General features: G+C 38.8%; 1 protein-coding gene across 2 annotated transcripts; it reads right to left on the reverse strand.

Annotated features, from left to right (window-relative positions):
* Nucleotides 1-88: 88 nt before the first annotated feature.
* AP4E1 (adaptor related protein complex 4 subunit epsilon 1) lies at nt 89-20,350 on the reverse strand. 2 transcript variants are annotated; one of them, XM_077185728.1, is made up of 21 exons: nt 20,150-20,279; nt 19,777-19,848; nt 18,816-18,939; nt 17,600-17,673; nt 16,200-16,321; nt 15,154-15,313; nt 14,498-14,664; nt 13,874-13,947; nt 11,698-11,820; nt 11,500-11,609; nt 11,094-11,237; nt 9,734-9,842; nt 9,480-9,598; nt 8,493-8,795; nt 7,822-7,936; nt 7,364-7,499; nt 6,532-6,787; nt 5,215-5,790; nt 3,684-3,868; nt 2,833-2,990; nt 89-2,388 (listed from the first exon to the last, which is right to left on the reverse strand). In XM_077185728.1, the coding sequence occupies exons 3-21, from the start codon at nt 18,931-18,933 to the stop codon at nt 2,228-2,230; spliced, it is 3,210 nt and encodes a 1,069-aa protein (XP_077041843.1). In that variant the 5' UTR covers nt 18,934-18,939; nt 19,777-19,848; nt 20,150-20,279; the 3' UTR covers nt 89-2,227. The 2 variants fall into 2 exon arrangements, with proteins under 2 accessions (XP_077041843.1, XP_077041842.1); XM_077185727.1 differs by having other exon boundaries at nt 96-2,388; nt 20,146-20,350.
* Nucleotides 20,351-21,428: the final 1,078 nt, after the last annotated feature.

Genomic DNA, 21,428 nt, shown 5'->3' on the forward strand with positions numbered 1-21,428 from the left:
TCAGCACAGACTGACTGGCCTCTGGGTGCCTCTTGAGCTCTCTGCACCTTCTCTCCCTTCCTGGAAAACAGGTTCATCTGTGATGTTTCACTGTTCAGATGCAAAGAGAAACAATTAAAATAGAAACTAGTTCTTAATATACAGAAACACTGCTACATGTGATGGAAAAGAACATTTAACAAGTATCAAACTTTTTTTTTAATAAAATTGAATTTTATTAAACTGCAAGAAATGCAAATACGGTGATAGATTCAGATCAGTGTTTGTTGGGCAATCCAAAAATAATGACTGACACAGGTACAATTCCCTGCACACTCCTTTAAGTGATGATACCATAAAGCAATTAGAATCAGAATACTGACACCTTAACATACACTATTCATACAGTGAGCAAGGTTACAGAGAACATTACATTAACAACAGAAGGCATTGTTGTCTTTGCAGTTCTTTAAACACCAGGACATTGAACATCTCCTTGCTGAAATGGTTTAAATGCATAGGCCACAAACAGATATTTGTATCAGAGTTCCTATAATTACACAAGTCCAATTGCATAACACAAGTCTGATTTACCAGCAGGGCAATCATCTGCTGGAAATTATTCCACTATAAATCAGTTTTCATTTATATAAACTGTCTTGAAGTGCCAAGTAAACATTTAAGTATGCAGAACATTAAATATATTTACAGGTTCAGTGCACTTTAAATTCCTCAGTAAGAGGGTACTGAAACAACAATAAAAAAGGAACTTTGCTTCAATGATTATACTTGTGATAACACAAGTAGCTTGACTTAAAAGAAAAATTGCTATCAGCACATTAACATTCTTACAACAATTTCATGAACGTTTACCAAAACATCAAAGTAAAAGAATACTTTGTTTTCCTTTACAACCAGTGCTTATCAGGTGAGAATCAGTAATGCTGACATGTGAGAGGCTCCTTGTTACTATTAAACACACGAAGTACAGAACTCTACCACAGAATCCCTTTGTACCATGTCTGAACTGTGTGTACAATCTTGGATGCTTCAATAGAAAACATGACCAGCTATAAATAATACTAACCAGCACTATTTTTCATTCAGCATCTAAATAAATTCAGATTGCTGGATTTTCAAGATTGTGAGGTTACTTCAGGAAGAGGAGACAATCTGCTCAGACACATTTTCCACATTTGCTGCTGTGATTTAATCCCTCATGCCTTGCTGCAGTTCCCAGGCATGCACACAACACAGCCACATCCCTGCAAGTCAGACCTTTGATGAGTCATACCCAGGCTATAAATAATTAGAAGTAAAAATAAATGGAAGCTTTCCCCTTGTGAATTTTCATGCACAGGGATTTTGGCCAGATCAAATTTATAGGGTAGACTGGAAAGCAATGAACATGTTCACTAAACAAAAATCAAGGAGTCAACATGTCCACAGCCAAGTGTCCCCAGCTCAGTCATCTCAGAGCTGATCCACGTGGAACTTCAGCTTAGCCATGCACAAATCCTCAGTGACTGTCACAGACCCCTGTGGAAAGGGAATGAGACTGAAACCTGGGGCAGAAAGAACTGCAGACAGGAATAACCTGAAGGGCTTCAGCTAATCCCCCAGGAGGTGCTTCCAAACAATTTCACATGCCTGACTCCTACCAAAAAGCTATTTAAATGTTATCCCTTCCATGGTAAACATCAAAGATCATGGGAAGTGTTTTCCTCCCTAGAATCTTTTAACTGTTTTAAAACCATGCATTTGCTGCTACATAAGTTATTTTATATAACCACCAATATGGGTCTTGTTGCCAGCAGTGCTTAAAAATAGCTTTAGAAAAATTATCAAAATAAAATTAAATAACTGATCAAGTCTGACCTCATAATGGAAATATGTTTTCTTCAAAATCATATTTAAGTAGTTGCCATGAAGAATAAGTGTTGGCATCTATAAAAGCTGTGTAATAAAAATAAATACTTTCAGTCATTTACAACAAAATTAATATACATTTCACTTACACAGGTAACAATACTTTAATGTACTGTACAGTCCTGAGCATGTTTTTGCAGGGGTAATTTAGGTCACCATTTTCCCCCCACAAGTCCACTTGGACATTGCCAGCTGGAAGAAAACTTTTAATACTTGAAGAAGCAGTATCTTAGTTTAGCTTTGGTAATTATCTGTGCAACTGTATAAATCTTTGACTTGCTTTCACACACCAAATAGATTAAGGCAGGCACTATTGTTCTCAGGATTCCTCCATCACCTTCTGACACTGATAGAGCAAACCATCTGGAAGAGCAGCACAAGGGGACCTGAACCACAGGGCCAGCATCCCTGAGTGGGTACGGCAGTGCAGCAGGCAGGGCACAGATGGCAGGAGCTGGCAGGCCAGGATTCCCTCATTACCTGAGAGACCACAGGGAAAAATGCAGTAACAATTAGCAAGCAACAACTGCTATAGCAGACTTGACAGAAACTGCATCTGTCACACTCCATGTCTGCTGTTTTCCCCTCTCTTACCTCTGTGTTCCTCACGGAACACATCAGCACAAATCATGCCAAAAATCCCACCTTTGTCACACAGCTTCATTCCCTTTTTGTCCTACCCAAAACTCTTCACAGTGCAAGTTTTCTCCTTTATAAAATCCACTCTTTGCTGAACACTTGTACCTTTACATCACCTTCCCACAGACCCCTGAGTGAGGCAAACAAAGTCCATGGGACACCAGTCCCTTGTTCACCATGCTCCCAAACATTCCCTCCCTAAACCTGCAAGATCCTCTCTTCCATGTACTTGTTTTCCTGGGACAAATGATCCTGTGAGCACCCCCACAGTGTACTTTCACTTACCTATAACATCAACTCTGTGGAGTTTCAGCTTCTGTTGCAGTGTATCCAGGGCTGCTGAAAGGGAATCTTGGCAAGGTGACATTTTTATGTTCTGTTTCACATCATTGGAAAGAGACAACCACAGCTTCCCAAAGTCTTCTGTAGTCATTTCCATTGGCCTAAAAGGAAGTTCACCACACTTCTTAGCCAAACAATATTTATAAATCAGAATATCTTTGGTTTCAAAAAACCCTGTATATGGAAGCAACTGGACAATAGAGAACAAAACAAGTAAATATGTATTAGTCTAATCAAACCCCTCCTCTTTCCAGCTTAACATTTAAAAAATGTTTCTATGCCTTGCTTTAGATTTCTAAATTTAAAAAAAATTAATTTTCAAATTTCACATTAAAAGAAAAGTCTGTTGGACAAAGGACACTTGTTTCTTCCTACTCCTAAAATAAATGCAGTGTTCAAAAATGAAAAGAATGAGCTTTCTTCTTCCTCTGAAAAGTTGTCAACCTTTTCATAGAGTGTTTTGGTTTCTGCACACAAACCACTTGTTTCCTCTTGACATGTTTACATTATGCCATATTTTAAAGCATCATGTCCTTCTGTTCTCTTTTCTCTTAGTCTCTTCAAAAACAGTTACAGTCAATATTCTCCCTGCATTTGTACTTCTTGCTGGAACTTTACCCCTTTTTCACAAGTGTAAAATAACCCTTTATTATCTTTACCAACCATCTCAAATTTGAATTAGCTGCTCAAGGTGAAACCTTATATTTTCATAGTCAATACCCAAATCATCCTGCCCTTGTCTAACACTGAGCTGTATACAAGTGTTTTTAACAACTGCAGTTTATTCTATTTACCTGATGAAGTCCATCAATGATAAAGTTACTGAAAATTCAAGGCAAGTTTCCATCTCTGACTGGTAACTAACAGAGGCAGGAAGAATTGCCTGTGTACAAACTTTGTTCATCCTCACACATTTCTGGCAATGTTCCACACTTTGAGCTTCAATTACAGGAAACTGGGAGGTGGCACTCTCCAAAATCTGTAGAATGTCATAAAAGAAATAAAGAATGTAAGTCTTGCTGTCAAGTTGTGCAAGTGATTCAGATACAGCTATAAAACTGTGTAAGTGCCTCTTATTTCTGTTGATTTTTCTTGGAGTATTTGACAAGTGAACAGAGCCACCATATGTCAGCCCTCATGAAGGATAAATCAATCACTAACACCTACAAACATTCTATGGGATACACAGCACCAATGAAATTGATCTCTGACAATTGGCTTCTCCCAGCCCTAAAGAACTGCACCAGGAACCTGAATTCTGCAGCTCAGTCCCAACAAATGAATATACAAGCAAGCAGCATCACATCAAGCTATACACTAAAACAAGAAGTTGAGAAAACATCCCTAACAAAAAGGATTTCTAGATTACTCAGCAGGCCCTGGCTCACCAAACAAACTGGTAACAGAAATTCTGTCCATGGTGGTGGTCTGGGAGGGAATTTAAGTGAATTACTAGAAAAATCTAGACAAGAGATGCTCACTCTCTATCAATGCCAAGACAAGCTTGATTCAACTCAGAAATGGAAAGGAAAGGGACTCCATAATCAATTAGCAGTGCCTTGATTAAGTAAATTCTAAAAGAAACAATCCACTTAATTCTTGTTATCAGGTTGCTGAGTTGTTTAATAATTCCGTGCTTCTTTTAAGCAAAATCTGGGGATAGATCAATCAATTGGCAATTCCTAAATATCTTTCCAAATATTTAAATGAAGTTTTATTTATGACTATAACATGCCTTTACCAATCATATTTAAATCCCAAATGTAGCCAATGTAAAAAATCTGCACTCTCAAAGATCTGCACTCTCAACTAAATGCATGAGAGTGAACCATGACTGATGTCTTTGAAAAAAGAATTGAAAGAAGCTTATACAAATTTGGTGTCAGGAAAGCATCATGTTTGCCTATCAGGTAAATACAAATGAATGCACAAGCACAGTAGCCACACTCAGACAAAAGAAAGCTACACAGTGAGGTGAACTCAAGTCATACCACTCCAAGCAGGGCCCGTGAGGTTTGCATTTGGTTTAGTCTTTGCATTCAGAATGGAAAAATCACACATATTCATTACACAGAGGCAAACAAAATCAAGGTGAACTGAAAAAGTGAGAGGCTAACTTTTATAGCCAGTGACAGTAAGTTTATAGTGAGGTTTCTTTCACCTCCTTTTAAAGCTATGTGTAACAGGTGTACCACAGGGTTTTAAGGAAATACTTTGGAAAAAGGCATGGCTACCACATTAAACCAAATATTGCATCGTTAAATGCAAGCAAAAAGCAAGAAGTTCCAAGTGAATTTAAAATATAATGGAAACAAAGTTTCTTACCTGAAAGTGTTCTGTTTCTTCAAACACTAAGTTCACAGCATGAAGTGCAGCAGTGCTTTTATTTGAAACAAAAACAATGAGCAACAAAGAGTCATCTGTCCACACCTTACATAAATGCAGAGCTAAGGCATCACTCTGACAAAGTCCCACTACTTCAGAGTGAGGAAGCTCTTCAAGTTCTTCTGGTAAGGAAGGGACCAATGGTGTTTCACTGGCACTCTCACATTGAGCACTTGAAGAAGGCTGAAAAATTTCAATATCGCTATCAGCAAACAAAGATGACTGTGACAGCCTGTTAGCTGAAACTCTGTCATCCAGCACAGATTTTCTGAGGGACTGAGGTGTTTCAAATGTTAAATTGTCTTCTACAATATCTGAAGAAGGGGAGGCTTTCCTTAACCTTGTGTGCATACTTCCCTCAGAATCCTCCACATTAATAGGTACTGTATCAAGTAAGGGACCAAAATCTGAAGCAGCACTGTTTTGGAAGACTGATGCCTCCTCACTCAACTGCTGAGTTTCAGTTATCTTTGATTTCCTTTTGAACTTCTGAGTAGCTGTGTCTGCTTTGCCCATCTGAAAATGAAAGAGAAAAAAAAAAATGGGTGGAAAAGTTCCTAGCAATCAGCTGTGTTACTGTTAATACCATGCAGTGAGGAGGTGAGGAAGGACCAAGGAATCAAAACAGATGATAAATACAAAGAGATTCCAAATATTTTAATGGATCCAGGGGCTTGCTGTATCTCTTACAGAGGACTAAATTAGCTTATAATGCATGAATGACTCAAGATTCTCTTACCTAACTAAAAGCTCTTATTAATAAAAGACTAAGCAAAGGCAGTATCTGGTTAACCAGTGCTAAGTGCCAAGATTTGAACTGGCTAATACAATGCCAGTCTTAAAATATTACCTAATAGTGAATTCTTTTATGTTCCACATACTACCATACATAAATTTAAAATGGTCTTGACATAGGCTGTCAAAGTCTAGCCTTACATCCAAATGAATAGTGACAGCTCTACAAGGCTGGGTCAAGGAACAGTTGTTCAGGAAAATTAACACTAAAACTTGGAGCACAACATGTAAACAGAGGAAAGCTCCAGTTACCAAATCAGATCTGCCTCAGAGGTTCATCAAGCTGTTTCAGGTTTCAATAAAATATCACACTGCAAAAGCCATTCTCAATACTCTTTCAATGACATGGGGGGTGGGGTTGTCTTATCACTAATTTGATCTCCATTTGCATACAAGTATCTATAATTTTCAATAAGACCATATGTAAACTTTGAACTGTTAAATCTCAAAAGAATCACTCACCAGGCTGACACCAGCACTTGCTCCCAGCCCAATGAACAAAGTTGATGCTAACTGCTGCTTCTCTTTGTCCTCCTCAGACAGGCTGGCACCTTGCTCAGGCTGCAGTGCAGGAGGTTCCCCCACCTGCCCTGCTAATAAGCTGCCACAAGGCACTGGTTGTGGCTCGTTTCCTTTCCCTGTTTTGTTTTCTTTCTTTGGAAGGTAACCTTCTTTTCCCCACAGCTTGCGTACTCCCTCGAGTTTCAGAGTATTTGTCCTAAAAAGGCAAACAAAACAAAGCAGGATCAGCCACAGGAACATGTTCATAAAAACATGCCAACACTCAAACACCATTCACTGCTTTGGTGCTTTGATAGATAAGGGTGAGCAGTAAAATATAAAGATTCTGGAAAGGTTTCCTGCATACCAGTTTAGCAGAGTATAAATGAAGTTATTAATTTGTATGAAACTATGGATATGGAATTAATGTGTAGTGCACTAAAAATAAAAGGAGCATCTTATACTGCAAACCTTAGCCTCACTTTTGTCTTTAGAAAAAAAAATCAGAAAAAATAATAAACAATGTAATCATCAGGCAATCCTACCCCAACATTACTGCATTAACTATCACCTCAACTGCAGTCTGTGAAGGAAGTGGCAGAAGAGTCTGACCACAACAGCTGTTTTCCTACTTATTACACAGATGTCCCCAGCTAATTTTCTTCTTATGTGATAGAAGTTTCCAAGTTCAACTGCACCCTTTCTAATTCCATGCAATGAAGCAACAAAGACCCATGATAACAACAAGAACAGAAGCCTAAACGTGCTTCACTTCAAACACAAATTAACTCACTCTTTGTGCCCTGTCTCAGCACTATTCCCAGATATATCAGAGCCAAAAGATAAACCAGTGGGGGACTGTCTGCCAGTGACACCAGATGAGGACACACTTGAAGCAAAGGATAATCCATAAGGTTCAAAATTCAGTGCTGCAAGACAGACAATTTTAAAATTACAAGGAGGCATAAAAAAAAGTAAGAATTAAATCTATATTTCTGAAAATAGATATTCCTGTATTGCTGGACTTCTCAGGCTTTCACTTTAATAATCCCCACAAATTTCAAATCCTCTAGATCAGCAAGGATTACAGTAAGACTTTCTCACCTACAGATCAACAATCTATATACATCAGCTAGACAAAGGGGGAACTAAAATCTAAGTTGAACTTAGAAGATCAATTAACTGTACACTTTAATTGTTAATACTTCTCAGGTAATTTAGCAGTATTAAATAAATGCAGTGAACTGTCACCTTTTTCCTGAGAAAGTTTCTCCTCTTGTCTCTGGTGATGAGGCTTATATGGTGCTGCACCATGAGCGAGTCCCTCAGCCACAAACCCATCCAGAAAAGATAAGGAAGCATCTACCTACACAGAATTTAAAGGAATGAAAAGGCAATGAAAATATTTCCTTTATGTGAGCCAGATGTTACCAGAAGAATATGGTGTCTTATCAGCAAATCAGGACCTTCATGTCACATGTCCCTTATCTACCAGTTAAGATGATATATAGACAGAATCTTTTCCATCATTTACTGTGGAAATTTCATGGTCAAAATCAGTGGTTTTTAAATAGGAGGCAAACCCTTTGAATTCAAAAGCAGTACTGTATCACTAAAGCAGGCCTACCTCATCTTTGAAAAAAACAAAAGGCAACTAAAAATAAACCAGTGTATGAAATGATAATTCTGCTAAAAGCTACTCCAGCTTACTTAACTAAAACACCATGGTTCTTTATCTTTCAGTACAGAACACTATGATTCATCCCATATGTCTGAAGAAGTTTCTGAAAACTCACTTTAGGCAGACTTGCATCCAGTAAGAACTGCAAATACCATTCATTTTGGAAACACCTTTTCACCAAAATATTCATCCCCCTGGACCACAAAGAGGTTCATGAAAAAGAACCTGGAATGTGTCTTACCACCAGGTCACTGCAACTAGCATCAAATGGAAGCAAGCTTTTCATCAGTGCTTTGTCTTCACACAGATGCTTCAGTTCAAAGGCATATTGTCTCAGGCATGTATCCAGAGAGCTGCTGAGTTCTTGGATTATTTCATCCACTGTTTTTGAGCAGGAAGTGTGTGATGCTATCTTGGTGACTGCAGCCATTATCCATGCTTTAGTTTCAGAAGTAACAAAAGTCTTCTTCAGCAGGCCATGCAGCTTTGTTAAAATAACTTCTGGATCAACATCTGTAACAAGACTGAAATATTCTCCCAACACCTATTCACAAAAAACAGACAAAATATGCATTTAGAGCAGTGCTCTCAGTTTTGAAACTGGAATATAGTATTGAAATAACAACACAATAAATCCACCTCACATTCAAAAAACTATTATTTAAACATAGATTCTTTTATCCAAATTACTTCTTTACCATGTTGTGTTTCATATGTCAAAGGGTTGAAGTGTTCACCTCAACAGACTCCAACATTTGGCTTTTTAAAAATCAAATAACTGTCTTGATAAGAAAGCTAAATATAACTAGACCCTGACAAACCACCAGCTCCCCAAACTGCAGCCTCTCCCTTGGTGGGAGCTGAAGCTTCCCCAGTATCAGACAACACCAGCACAGCACCTGGCCAGTCATTTGCAGGGCTACAAGAGCATTTCACAACCACATCTGGCTAATTTTGATGAAGACAGAAAGGCTCTCAGTATGCAGCCAGATTCAGGTGGCTGCCAAGCCATCCCTGCATAAAAGGGAGCAAGTCAGCTTTGCCACAAACCACAAGTTAACAGTCCTCAGTCACCAAAGAGGTCCTTAAAATAGATTTTGGCATGTTAGCTCGACTTCAAGTACAAGTGACTGAAAATTAAAGTTTAATAAATATTTATTAGAAACATTATCACCTTTGACAGCTTCCTCAAATCTGTGTATGGAATTCTGACCTGTGTCTACCTTACCCAGCTCATAACTTGAAGGAATTTCTGTGGATACAATTTATCTTCCTCCTCAAGTAGTGCCAAATAGGACTGTACTGCATACATTCGTAGCTGATGATCTTCTTTTTCATCATCAAATCCTAGAAAACAGCACCATTTCTGTGAAACACAAATAACATATCCTACCAAATATTTCAAAGTACATTTTAAGAAAAGAAAAAAAAAACAGATTAATAAGGAACATGTCTAATTCTTCAGAGCATGTGGGGAGTTACCTTCAGCCAACAGCCTCAGGAAGTTGTTTGGGATATCAGAATGCACAACATCACCTCCAACTGAGAACACAGCATTCATTGTCTGGATGAACCACTCATTGTTAGGGGCATATGTGTCCAGATGTTAAGGAATGAAATGCTAAGGCATAACTTTTTCCTTCTTTTTTAGTCTATTTCCATAGGAATGGCCATTGTGATCTCCCCAGTAAGTCAGGGATCTGATGGGCAAATATCAGCTCCATCTAACCAAAGAGGAAATATTCCTGGATCTTTTAGGAAGTGTTTCCTGGAAATCTCATGAAAACTGGTGATCACTTAGAAAAGCCTGAAGTTACTTTGTTGAAAAAGTTGAGTTTATGCAGGCCTCACACATTAAGGACAATATGTTCACATTTGTCCTACTCTATTTTAAGCTCACACTTCTCCTGTACTAGGCTTCCACATAATCTTTTGTTTACCCAGCATCACTTGATCAATGATAAGAAAACAGTTTTTTTCAGCAGTGCTTTGCTGTTGATTTACAAACTTTACAAAAACATTTTGAAGCACTCCACATAAATCCTCACTGTTTTTTTTAATATACTTAACTTTTGATCAGCCTTTGTTAACTTTGAAAGTTGGCTTTTGCCTTCTCTCAGATAAGTCCTGAAAATACAGTTAATGAGTGGAAATTTTTAACAGCACAGAAATTTCAGAGTTATTGCATTTGTTTTTGCATACAGCAGGACAACAGAGGTTTTTTTAGTACAGTACTCCATGCCAAGCACTGCACAAACAGGATGATAAGGCAGCTCTCTGTTATCAAAAGCTTACAACTCAAGACATCAGACAAAATCACACACAGAAATCAGGCAGTGGCAGGTCTAACAGTAAAGCACATCATAAACAAAATCCCTAATCATTACTTTCATCTTTTATGGCATTTTTTAAAAATCCTTTCTTTATTTCAATCCCAGTGTGCTGTTCTTAAAATCCATACACCAATGAAGAGTTCTATCAGGGAAGATCAGTCCCACAATTACAGAACAGCACTTCAAGTAGCACTGAGACATCTCTCTCTATGCAATGGTATAAGGCTTCAAAGTTGGAATTTAAAACACAAGGTTTTAATGCTGAACTCCAAAGCCAAAATTTGTGTGCAATTAGTTTCTCTCAGTGAAACACAAGAAACAGTGTAGTCATTATTGTATGTGCTTTCTTTTGCATTTGAAAGGATGGGAAGCATAGCTCTAACACTTCCTACTTCACAAGATCAGGAAAGATGCTTGATAGGTATCACTGCTACAGGTGCCTGAGCTCTGACTTCAAAGTTTCAGAAAAATAAAAGGATATTCCTCAGCTAGTTCAGAAAAATAAAAGGATATTTCTCAGCTAGTTCTGCTATTTTGCCAACTAAGCTGATGATGGCATATTCTTCTTGGCTTTCTTTTAAGTAGTCAAGCATTTTCTGGACTATGACAATTACATTCTGCCCATTTGTAATCCTGTAGAGAAGCTCTAAGGTCTGAAAGAGAAAGCACAAAAAAATTAATTGGTTCTGATGACTCAAAAAAAGCAGCAGCAAAACAGCAGCTTTAGTACACCAAATTGAGCAACTATTCTTAAATTAAATACACTGCTTCTCTACACAGTTTGTCACATTAACTGTGTTTTCAACTGTTCTCTCACAATTATGGAAACGTAAGATTTTTACACAACTCATTTTACAAAACTTATCCCCCACCTTAACAATTACCTTAATTTTTGACATTTAGAAATTCACTGACCTCCCTCTTAATAATGGGATCTGGATGGTCCAGACATTCAATTATTGTCATCTGGTGCTGAAGTGCCAGGTTTGGATCCTGCTGGATAACATAGGTCAGAGCCTTTAAACCTGGAATGGAAGAGATTGCAAGTGATGTAAGGCAATGCTACCACTATGGCCAAATTAAAGACACCATAATGAAATCAGGCATCCTTACCTAAGTATTTCAAATTAATTTTGGGTGACAAAACAAATTTTCCAATGCACTTGGCAGCCTTTTCAAGTAATTCTGATTTGGGATGAATGGTATAAATTGTTTGGACACATTCAAACAAGATGGCTGCAGGAGGAGAAGACACATAATTAATGTGTATTGAATACTTCTACAATCCAAAATTTTTAACAAACAAACGAGCTCAGTGTTCCTCAAGGACTGGCAGTGCTATCCCACTCCCACTGAATCTAACCAGAGAGTGCCATCTGACATAAGGTAAAAGTCTATCTCCTTTGTACATACATGTTTTAATTAGCCCCTGCAAACAACTTTCTGTCCTTAAAGTTCTTCCAACCTTGAAGTCTCCTACAGCTGCTCAAGGCACTGGACTGGGACAGTCTTCAGAAAGCCAACAAACAACTATAAAGGATTTGAGACAAATTATTTTTGGTAACTCATATAATTTCTTAGTGACTACAGCCAAAATCATCCCAAGAACATTCTTGAAAAAAAGAACCAATGAAAAATTAAAACAGAAACAAAACCAGAAAAAAACCCAACAGCTTTGTACAGTTGTTTGAGAAAAATCTAGAAGTAAACTAACAATACACAAAAAGTAATTACTCCTTTATGGCAACAATTTGGGCAAAGATTCAGACCAAGTTAGTCTCCCAAGTTAATTAGGGCTTAAAATCATGATGTTGTTCTTGTAAATCAGTGACTAACTGAACTGTCCAATAGATAGCCCCTCTCTTCCTTAGCCATTACAGACTAAATCTAAAGACTAGCACACAACAAAACTGTAAGAAACATGCCATAACCAATGACTCTTTATAAGAAAGAGCAATCACTCAGAATTACATTTTTCTTTTGTCTGGGATTATCAACTACAGTTTTATAAAATGCTTGCCAAAGGTGAACAAAAACTACTTCTATGTCCTTGTACAAATCATGATGAACTGCCCACTTTGTCCTCTTAAGTGCTCAAAACAAATTTAATGTTTATCTCCTGGCATGTGCAAATAACCTGTATTAAAAGTCAACACACCTCCTAATAACTTGTATGTTCTTGCCTAAAAGAACAGAAGCAATCAGCTGAATACTCTAAACATCTGACAGATGCTTCCTCATTTATTATTTACTAAAAGACAATACTTCCCCAAAGTTGCCCTTTTTATGGAAGTGAGGCTTACACAATGCTTTACAGCATATGTATGATGTAGGTGTTAGACATCTACAGCTTTGAGCCATGTTCCTTTTCTGTTTCACCCCTCACTATTGTTTTAATAAAGTGTCAATTTTCTTTCCATTGCATTAGCACAGGGACTTGGGCACATCTACAGGGCTTTATTTAACAACAAAAAAATTGGGGTGGTAGGTTTTCTTAGTAGTGAAACAGCTTTTAAAGTAGGGTTCTAGATCATCAAAACTGGGATTTTGGGGAGGCATTCAGACCTGGGGAGGAGAAGACAAAGAAAAAAGACAAATAAATTGCTCAACTTTTTAGCAGGAAAAAAGTTAACAGTGCAACTATTCCTTTTGCTTTGTAGTAGCAACAAAACCAGCTTTCTCTACTGAGAAGACAAAGAACTTCTACCAAAATGAACCTTCTGCTAGGTTTTAGGAATTTTCAGTTGAGACATGTGCCAAAGACACCCTTCCACAGGCAGCACTGTCACTGAACTCTGGAGGTGTAATGTTTATTAACTGTGCCCAGAGGGGAAACCCTACACAGCTGCAAGGAACTGACACTGTCTCTGCACACTATTGCTTTTCTCAGGGCAGTGAAGAGAAATCAAAGCATTTCTACCACAGAGATGTAGCAGCAGGATTTTCTTTTATTGCTTTTTTCAACTTAAGCAATGTCCAATAAAAGCTTTCATGAAGCAGCTGACTTTGTGTATTTAAGGACAGGGTCAATGCAAACACAGGATAAAGGCTTTTTGAGCCAAAAAGAGTTCCCTGTTTATAGATGTGTTTTAATTCAATGATAAAAAATTAATGCTGTACAGCAATGCATCACTTGTGCTACTATTTACTAGTGGACACTTGAGAATACAATAAATGTTAAGACTATAATTAGATTTTTCAAAAGTACTGTTTAAGTATTTTAGCATAATCAATTAATCATTTTCTATCTTTTCAAATATTGATAATTACATAAAATAACCTTACCCACCATATGTAATATTATGATTAATCTCTGCTCTTCTTAAAGATTCATCTAGAACATCATACATCAATTCACTTGTCCTATTTAAGAAAATATTTACAATTAATTGCACCACTAATAAGCAGGTAGTCTTATTTTGCCAAACAGTTCAGAGCTATTATTGAAACCTGTAACACATTATTCATATCCACAAATTTGCTATAACACAGAAGAGCTCTACAACATGATCCTAAATGGCATTTAACAGGATGCTTGAAGCTTTCAAAGGAAACATTTACCATATTTTAAGAAGAAAAACACTTCCCTTGCTGTTTGCACAAATAAACAGGTCAATAGGAAAAGGATCATGGACAACCAGGCCCTCACAAAATGGCAGCACTATTTTAAAATAGCTTTACTCCAGCTCTTCACTGTTATTTGGTAACATTGTAACAGAAGTCCCAGTAAAATTACATTTTACTCATATTACACAACAATCAATTGTTTATACAATCCAGAAGCTAAGAAACTACTTTTGCAGAATTATTGGTTAAAGACAAATGTGCAAGAATTTCGACACTGAAAGCCTCTTATGAGGTGCAGGCTGTTACTGTACTTCAAATTATTACTTACAGAGAAAAATCTGGTTACCTTGGATCATCTTTTCCCAACAGCCCCAAAATTCTTAAAAGCTGAATTTGTAACCATGGTGCTGGCACACTGTGATAGTTGAAGTCAGCAGAGAGCTTTCCTCCCACCACCTGCTTCAGGATGGTTACAAAACTCCCAGTCAAGTCCTTGTATCCAGATGAGTTTTCCTACATAATGAAAATTAAATTCAACTCAAATATTTCAATACAACAATTCAAAAATAAAAACAACCCACAACTTGAGTAAGATCAAAATACCTACACTGATGGCATCATTTCTTGAAATCTGACTTCTGCTCTCAACCCTCAGCACCCATATGCTCTTCCCTTTAAGCCTATGCTCTTTTCTCACACATTTGCAAAGGGAGCAGGTGTAACACATTTACAAGGAAATTTCCCTTTAACCCACTGTAGGACTTAGATCCACTAGCTAAGGACCCAGCAATGCTGAGCATTCAGACCCTGAAGAAGTGGATTTGCCCAGTTAAATGGAGGATTGGCAGAAACAAATGTAACACTTGACTATATAAATTAACTTTTCTAACTACTACAAGTGAGTTTTTTTCTGCAAAACCTTTGTAGAGCACACTGTGTATTTAAAATAAAAAACACAAAAATACCTCCCAAATTCAACTGTGCTTCTAATTCTTTGCCTACCTTAATCATTTGCAGATAAATATGCAAAGAAGCAGCCATGACTCCAGCATCCCTGTCACACAAAGCCTTCCTGAACTTATCGTGGATGTGCTGAACTTGATTAGGAGCAATGAGATAGAATTTGTATAAAGCTTGAACAGCTTTTCTTCGGATAATTTCCCTGAAATGAGATTTACACTTAACAAAACAAGTGTACTTGAAGTACTTGACTATACAAAAAAAACTTGCCAGACCCCAGATCATGATTTGTAAAGAAAAGAACCCATGTTTTACATGTTGGTAAAATGACTTTGCAAATGCCACCTAAGCAAGGAAGTGACAAAGCCAGCTTTAAAGCCTAGTAGGGATGGATGTCAGATTGGTGATTTAAAACAATGTGCACCAAATAAACAATGAAATAGGCCATGACTCAAATCTGTTGTGGTCCAAAAAATACATGCAAAAAATATATTTCCAAAAAATACACATCTAGAAATTACTGAATTAATTCATTCTGCAATTCCCTTTTCAATCAATAATTACAGCATTTTCCTCTCTTTGGCAAAACTATCCCTTCTATGGGAAAACTTTGCTGAAAACTGTCCCTTCTATGGGAAAACTTTGCTGAAAACTGTCCTTTCTATGGGATACAGTAAACTACAATTCAAACAAATCAAGGGTATCCACAGATATACCTTTATCAGTTTCTCTAAAGAGCTTTATGAAAAAAGTGTCAGTGAAGTTCAAGGATCTGGATCTGTTTCCCCACCTACTCAACAAACATTTCTTCATGCATATTGGTTAAAAGGACTCCAGCAAATAAATTCAATTACATTCACCTATCCACACTGGCTATGAAAAAATTTGCTATCTATTCAATACTCAGTCAAGCTGTAAATAAATGAGACAAGAATCCAAGAAAAAACACAAGGAGAGGATTAATTTCTAAAGGTGATGACTAGAAAAGACCAACTGAGAGAAGAAACACTAGTTTATACTAAAACTACCTACAAAATTAAGTCATTCAGCTGTACAAGGCCATTTGAAATTCTGTAATGAATACCTACTTAGAATGCTGAAGCTTGTCTTCTATTAGGGGCAGAACAGCTGGAATCATCTCCCGTGGAAAGATCTGGCTGACAACAGTTAATGCCATGCACACCTCTACCAGGTTAGTGCTCTGCAAGTCCTGTGACATAAAACACAGTAAATTTTTCTTTAGCCTTTTAAATTCTGCACAGATATCCCCCAAATCTTTCACAAGCAGGCTGGACCTACCCCCCTAGAGGCACCCACAGCCAGCATCCTGCTCAGGTTTGAGAGGAGCCAGCTCTCACTGAGCTCACCAGGCTCTTCTCCTCCACAGGAATGGGAACAGGCAGCTCCTCACACTCCTCTTACAGAACCACATTTTTATTTTAAACATGTGCAACATTAACACACAGAGCTACAATCAATAATAATCTCTCTACTGCTTTTGATTTAGCCAAAAGAATTTTAAAAAATGAGCAAGCTCAATAATACTGCCAATTACCTATCTGTACACTACAATATTACCTACTTCCTAAGAAGCAGATGCAAATTACAAGTAACATTCTGCAAAACTAACAATCTCACTCTGTCCTAAATACAATCAAATATAGTAGGTATGGTTCACTGTAACCTTAAACCAAAAAAACCCCAATGGATGAACTTATGAAGACTACAATTACTTTTCAAAACAAATTAAATGTGTGAGATTTCTAGCTGATATAACTTGCTTGGTTCATCTCTCCCAGATAAGTTTCAGTCCTTATTTGGTTTAACTTAACTTAGTGAGTTTCAAGCCATATTTTTCAATATTATGAAAAAGTTTTCAATCACAGCAACAAAACAACCATCACTTTCAATCTGTAATTTCTGGGACTTTGGCCTACTGCAGTAAAAAAAGTAAACATTACACAGAAAGAGTTATAATAAGTCATAATTGCTCCATGTAAGAGACATCAGTAATAGATTTTCAGTGGTACTCCAAAATGTATTTCCATTTTCTGTCAAAGTCATCAGATGAGCTCAGAGAAGGCAACAGACACTTGCCATCAGCTAAAAGCCAAAGCTAACATTGCAATGTGTGTGCATGGCTCCTCCTGGAGTTGAGAATGTATATAACTGGTACATTTATAAAGTAAAGTTTATGCCATATCTCCTCTGAAAGAACTTTTAAAAGATGGCTTCAAGAGCAAGAACATCAAGATCAAAATAAGAAGGCAGGGAAAGCCATTTCAGCCTGTCTTTGCTAATCAAAGTAATTAGATGTTGTGTGACAAAATGGGAAGAATTGGTCCAAGTTTTTCACCCCACAGCCCCCCCCACCAAGCTGCAGCCAAAGTTGGTTACTTCCCCACTGGCTCATCTCCTGGCACAGGGAAACAGCCTCTCCTATGCCTCTAAGATTTTCTTTCTTCTTTTTTTTACAGAAGCACTATACCTTCACAACTGTGTTCACAAGTAGAAGCAGCAGTTCATGATTTTCATGTAGAAATAGAGAAACTGCCAAGTAACCTGTAAAAGAAAGCAGACTTCACTACTATTTTCAAGCAATAAACAACTTTATGACAGAAACTTTAAGATTGTCTGTAACACAAGAAGAGTTAACTCAAACAGTTACAAAAACACAACAAAAAACCCCTGCTGGATAAAAGTTGCTCCTGTTTTAAATATCAAGACTCTCATTTTCCAGACAAATCCATTGCATTTAAGTTGCAGTAAAGCTCAAGAAAAAACAGCTAAGAACTCATAAGTTGTGAGAAATAAGAGACATTACAATACTTTTACAGCTAAAGAACAGTCAAGAGCACCAGTCTATTATAAATCACTTCCTGGAAAACTAATGTCTTCTCTGTACAGGGAAAAGTTTATTACTTTTAGACTACACAACACAAGTGTACTTCCCTATAGCTGTTTTGTTTTCTTTCCAAATAATAAAATTACTCTTCAAAGGAATTTTATATTCAACTTGGAATATACAAAAGTCAATCCAGCATCCTATGCCAAGAACTCCTATGTTATTTTCTAACAATGAGGAAACCATTCCAGAACCCAGGAAAAGAAATGTGCCAGCAACTTTTTTTTCTCCGAGGCCCCTGCAACTTTTTTTCTCTAAGTTTATAGCCACACTGGCAGGAAAGGAAATCAGTCTCATGACATTTCAAAGAAATCTGAAACAGCCTTCAAGATTTCTCTGGGAACTTCTGCCTCTATGCTGTAAGGGCCTCCCTAATTTTGCCTCATTCCCTACAACTCTTTCTAAAATAAGAAAAAAAATCCTACCAGCACCAAAACAGAAAATATTTGGAAAAGAAACCAGATCATGACAGAAATTCATTTTCGGCTTGATGTGTTTAACAAATATTCTCTTAAATTATTTGTTTACTGGTGTCGCAATTCAAAACAATGAAAGAACTGATGATCCAAAATAAATTCATTTCCCTGCCTTCTGTGCTGCAAGCACACACAGAGCACCTCACAAGCCAAGGATTTAGATAATTCCAAAAGGTAACAAACCACGAAACAAGACCAAGAAAATAGAGGAACATTTTAAGTAGGTTGTATTTGACATGAATTATAAATCCTGAAAAACTCTAAAACTGGGAGAACAGTAAAACTTTGAGAACATTATAAAGGCTACAGCTCCATGCACATACCAACTCTCTTCTCCAGAAGATTCCCTTGCTGGGCAAGTTTGATTGCGTGGATGTATCCAAAGGAAGACTCGTAGCCCAGCATTTCACAATAGATGAGTCTCACCATGCATTCTTTCATCAGTCTCTGAAATACCAGAAAAAACTTACTGAAAATTTTAAGTCCAACATGTTTTATGCTCTTCTTCACTGCTCTACTGAAACAGAGAATTTTATCTCATAGAAAGACATGAATTCAAGCCTTTTCTAAAATCTCATTATTCGCAATTTTTTCTTTGCCATGAACTTCTGCAAAGCACTGTCAAATTTCTGCTAAAAAGGCAGAAGTCCTCCTATTCTACCCCTAAAAAGGTTCTTATTTTGATTAGTATGCAAGTGATCAACAGCAGATTAATTATGCCTACATAAAACATATTAATTATGTGAAGCACTATGATGATCACACTTTACTCCTCAATTACTACCCAGACTTGGGATGGTTTCTCACTACGTGCAAGATAAAATTTCATTTTTCCCTTCAAAAATCCTCACTCATGGGACTGACATATGTATTAAATAATTCAAACCAGAATACATCATCTCCTGAAACTCAGTCATGACAATAGTGCATGCAACAAAGCACAGCTTCTTAAAAAGCACAAACTAATTGTAAGAGCAATGTCAGCCTGCAAAGAGCACTATTTGATGGAAGCAGCTCATCACCTAGCTTTGCTGTCTGCACTACTTCAGAAACTACAGAATGACAGTAGGGTCACATTGTTACAGTTTATTCACATCTATCAGAATCAGTGTTCTCACTGTTTCAACCGTGCTGCAAAACCATATGTATTGGTACTTTTTAATGCTGACGATTAAATATCTATAATGCAGATAACCTGCACATCCACCTGTGATAGAGTGAGAACACTCTGTCCTTCACCTTTGGTGTGCTGTTCCACAGCCTGCAGCCACTAACAGAACTTACAAGTGTTGTGCTGGGGGCTGAAACTGTTGCTTTCAAACTGGTTAGTTCCTGCTGGATTAATTTTTCTTCTTCCTAGAAAAATTAAACTTGTTTTAACCTCGCATAGATTTCACAGGCAAAACGTGAAAGAAGAACCAGAGGAGACACGATCACTCAGCGCTACCCCACACTCAGCGTGTCCCTCTCTCCGGGGCCGTGCTCGCCCGGCCCGTGCCCAGAGCAGCAGAACGCGGCCACCCACACACACGGGGATTTATCGGGGCCTTTAACGTGGCCGAGGGGAGACGCCGCGCCCGGGGCCCCCAGCCCAGCCCCGCGCCGGCTCCCCCGGGGCGGGAAGGGAGAGGAGCCCGGCCCCGCAGCCCGTACGTGCTTGGAGGTGAGTGCCGTGATGCTCCGGATGAGGCTGCCGAGCCGGGAGGAGGCCGATACCCTGCCGGGGCCGCCGGCACCGCCCGGGCCAGCACCCGGGTCGTGCTGCCCCAGCAGCCCGGGCAGGGCGCTCAGCGTCCGCTCCACCACGTCGCTCATGCCGGACCCGCCACCCCCGGAAGAGCCGGGCCCGGGCGGCCCCTTCCGGGGCGGGGCGGGGCGGGAGGCGGGGCCGGCGGGAGGGGCGGTGGGGCCGGAGCCGCCCCCGGGCCCCGCCCGCCGCGCGGCTGGGCCGGGAGGTGGAGCTGGAGCCCCGCGATCGGAGCGGGGCGGCCCCGGCGGGTGCGGAGCCTTCGCCAGCGGCGCTGCCCTGAGGGAGGAGGGCGGCCCGAGCGCCGGTCTGCCCGCGGGGCTCCCGGTGTCAGCAGCACGGAACAGACACTTCAGCCGGGTGCCAATGAGCCGTGGGTGGTAGCTTCTCACAGAACCGGTTCGGTTCTGACCCCAGTTTATCACAGGATCGGTTCGGTTCTGACCCCAGTTTATCGCAGAACCGGTTCGGTTCTGACCCCAGTTTATCACAGAACCGGTTCGGTGATAGAGACCACTGAGTCCACCAAACACCACCATCAACTAGACCATGGCACCGAGTGCTACACCTAATTCTCCTTAAACCCTTCCAGGGACGGTGACTTCAGCACCTCCCTGGTCAGCCCATTCCAATATCTAATCAGCCTTTCTGTGAAGAAATTCTTCCAAATGTCCAATCTAAACCTCCCAGTTATGAAAAATATTATTCTTAAAGAGTGGGTGGGAGCATCAGGAGGTCCATCACGGCTGAGAGGCTTCAGAAGGGCTGATCTGAGGTGATCCCCATAGCCCTGGTAGCATTTTGTCCTCTTGGGAAGGTTTTCACTAGGAAGTGAATTTCAGTTCAAAGGTGGTTTTTGGTTTTGGAGGTACTTTTTCTGGAAAGGGTGGGGAAGAAACTGAAACAATCCCTTCCAAGCTATGTGTTTCCAATGAAAAGGTATCCCTCTGTCTCCTACATACATCTGGACAGAAAATCATGCTGAATTTCAAAGCTATAAATTGATTTATTATCAGAAAAAGATAAAAGCTCAACAGGAACAAACTGGGATCACTATTTTTAAAAGTATTAAAAGTGGGCATTTCCTTGAAACTAAGATGAAAGATATGGACTGGTAGTTTTTAAAGTTCACTTTACAAAATGATTTGGTTAAGACATCACATTACATTGTAGAAGCATGAAAAACTTG

The sequence above is a fragment of the Agelaius phoeniceus genome, chromosome 13 (genome assembly GCF_051311805.1).
Source record: "Agelaius phoeniceus isolate bAgePho1 chromosome 13, bAgePho1.hap1, whole genome shotgun sequence".
Classification (NCBI taxonomy): domain Eukaryota; kingdom Metazoa; phylum Chordata; class Aves; order Passeriformes; family Icteridae; genus Agelaius; species Agelaius phoeniceus.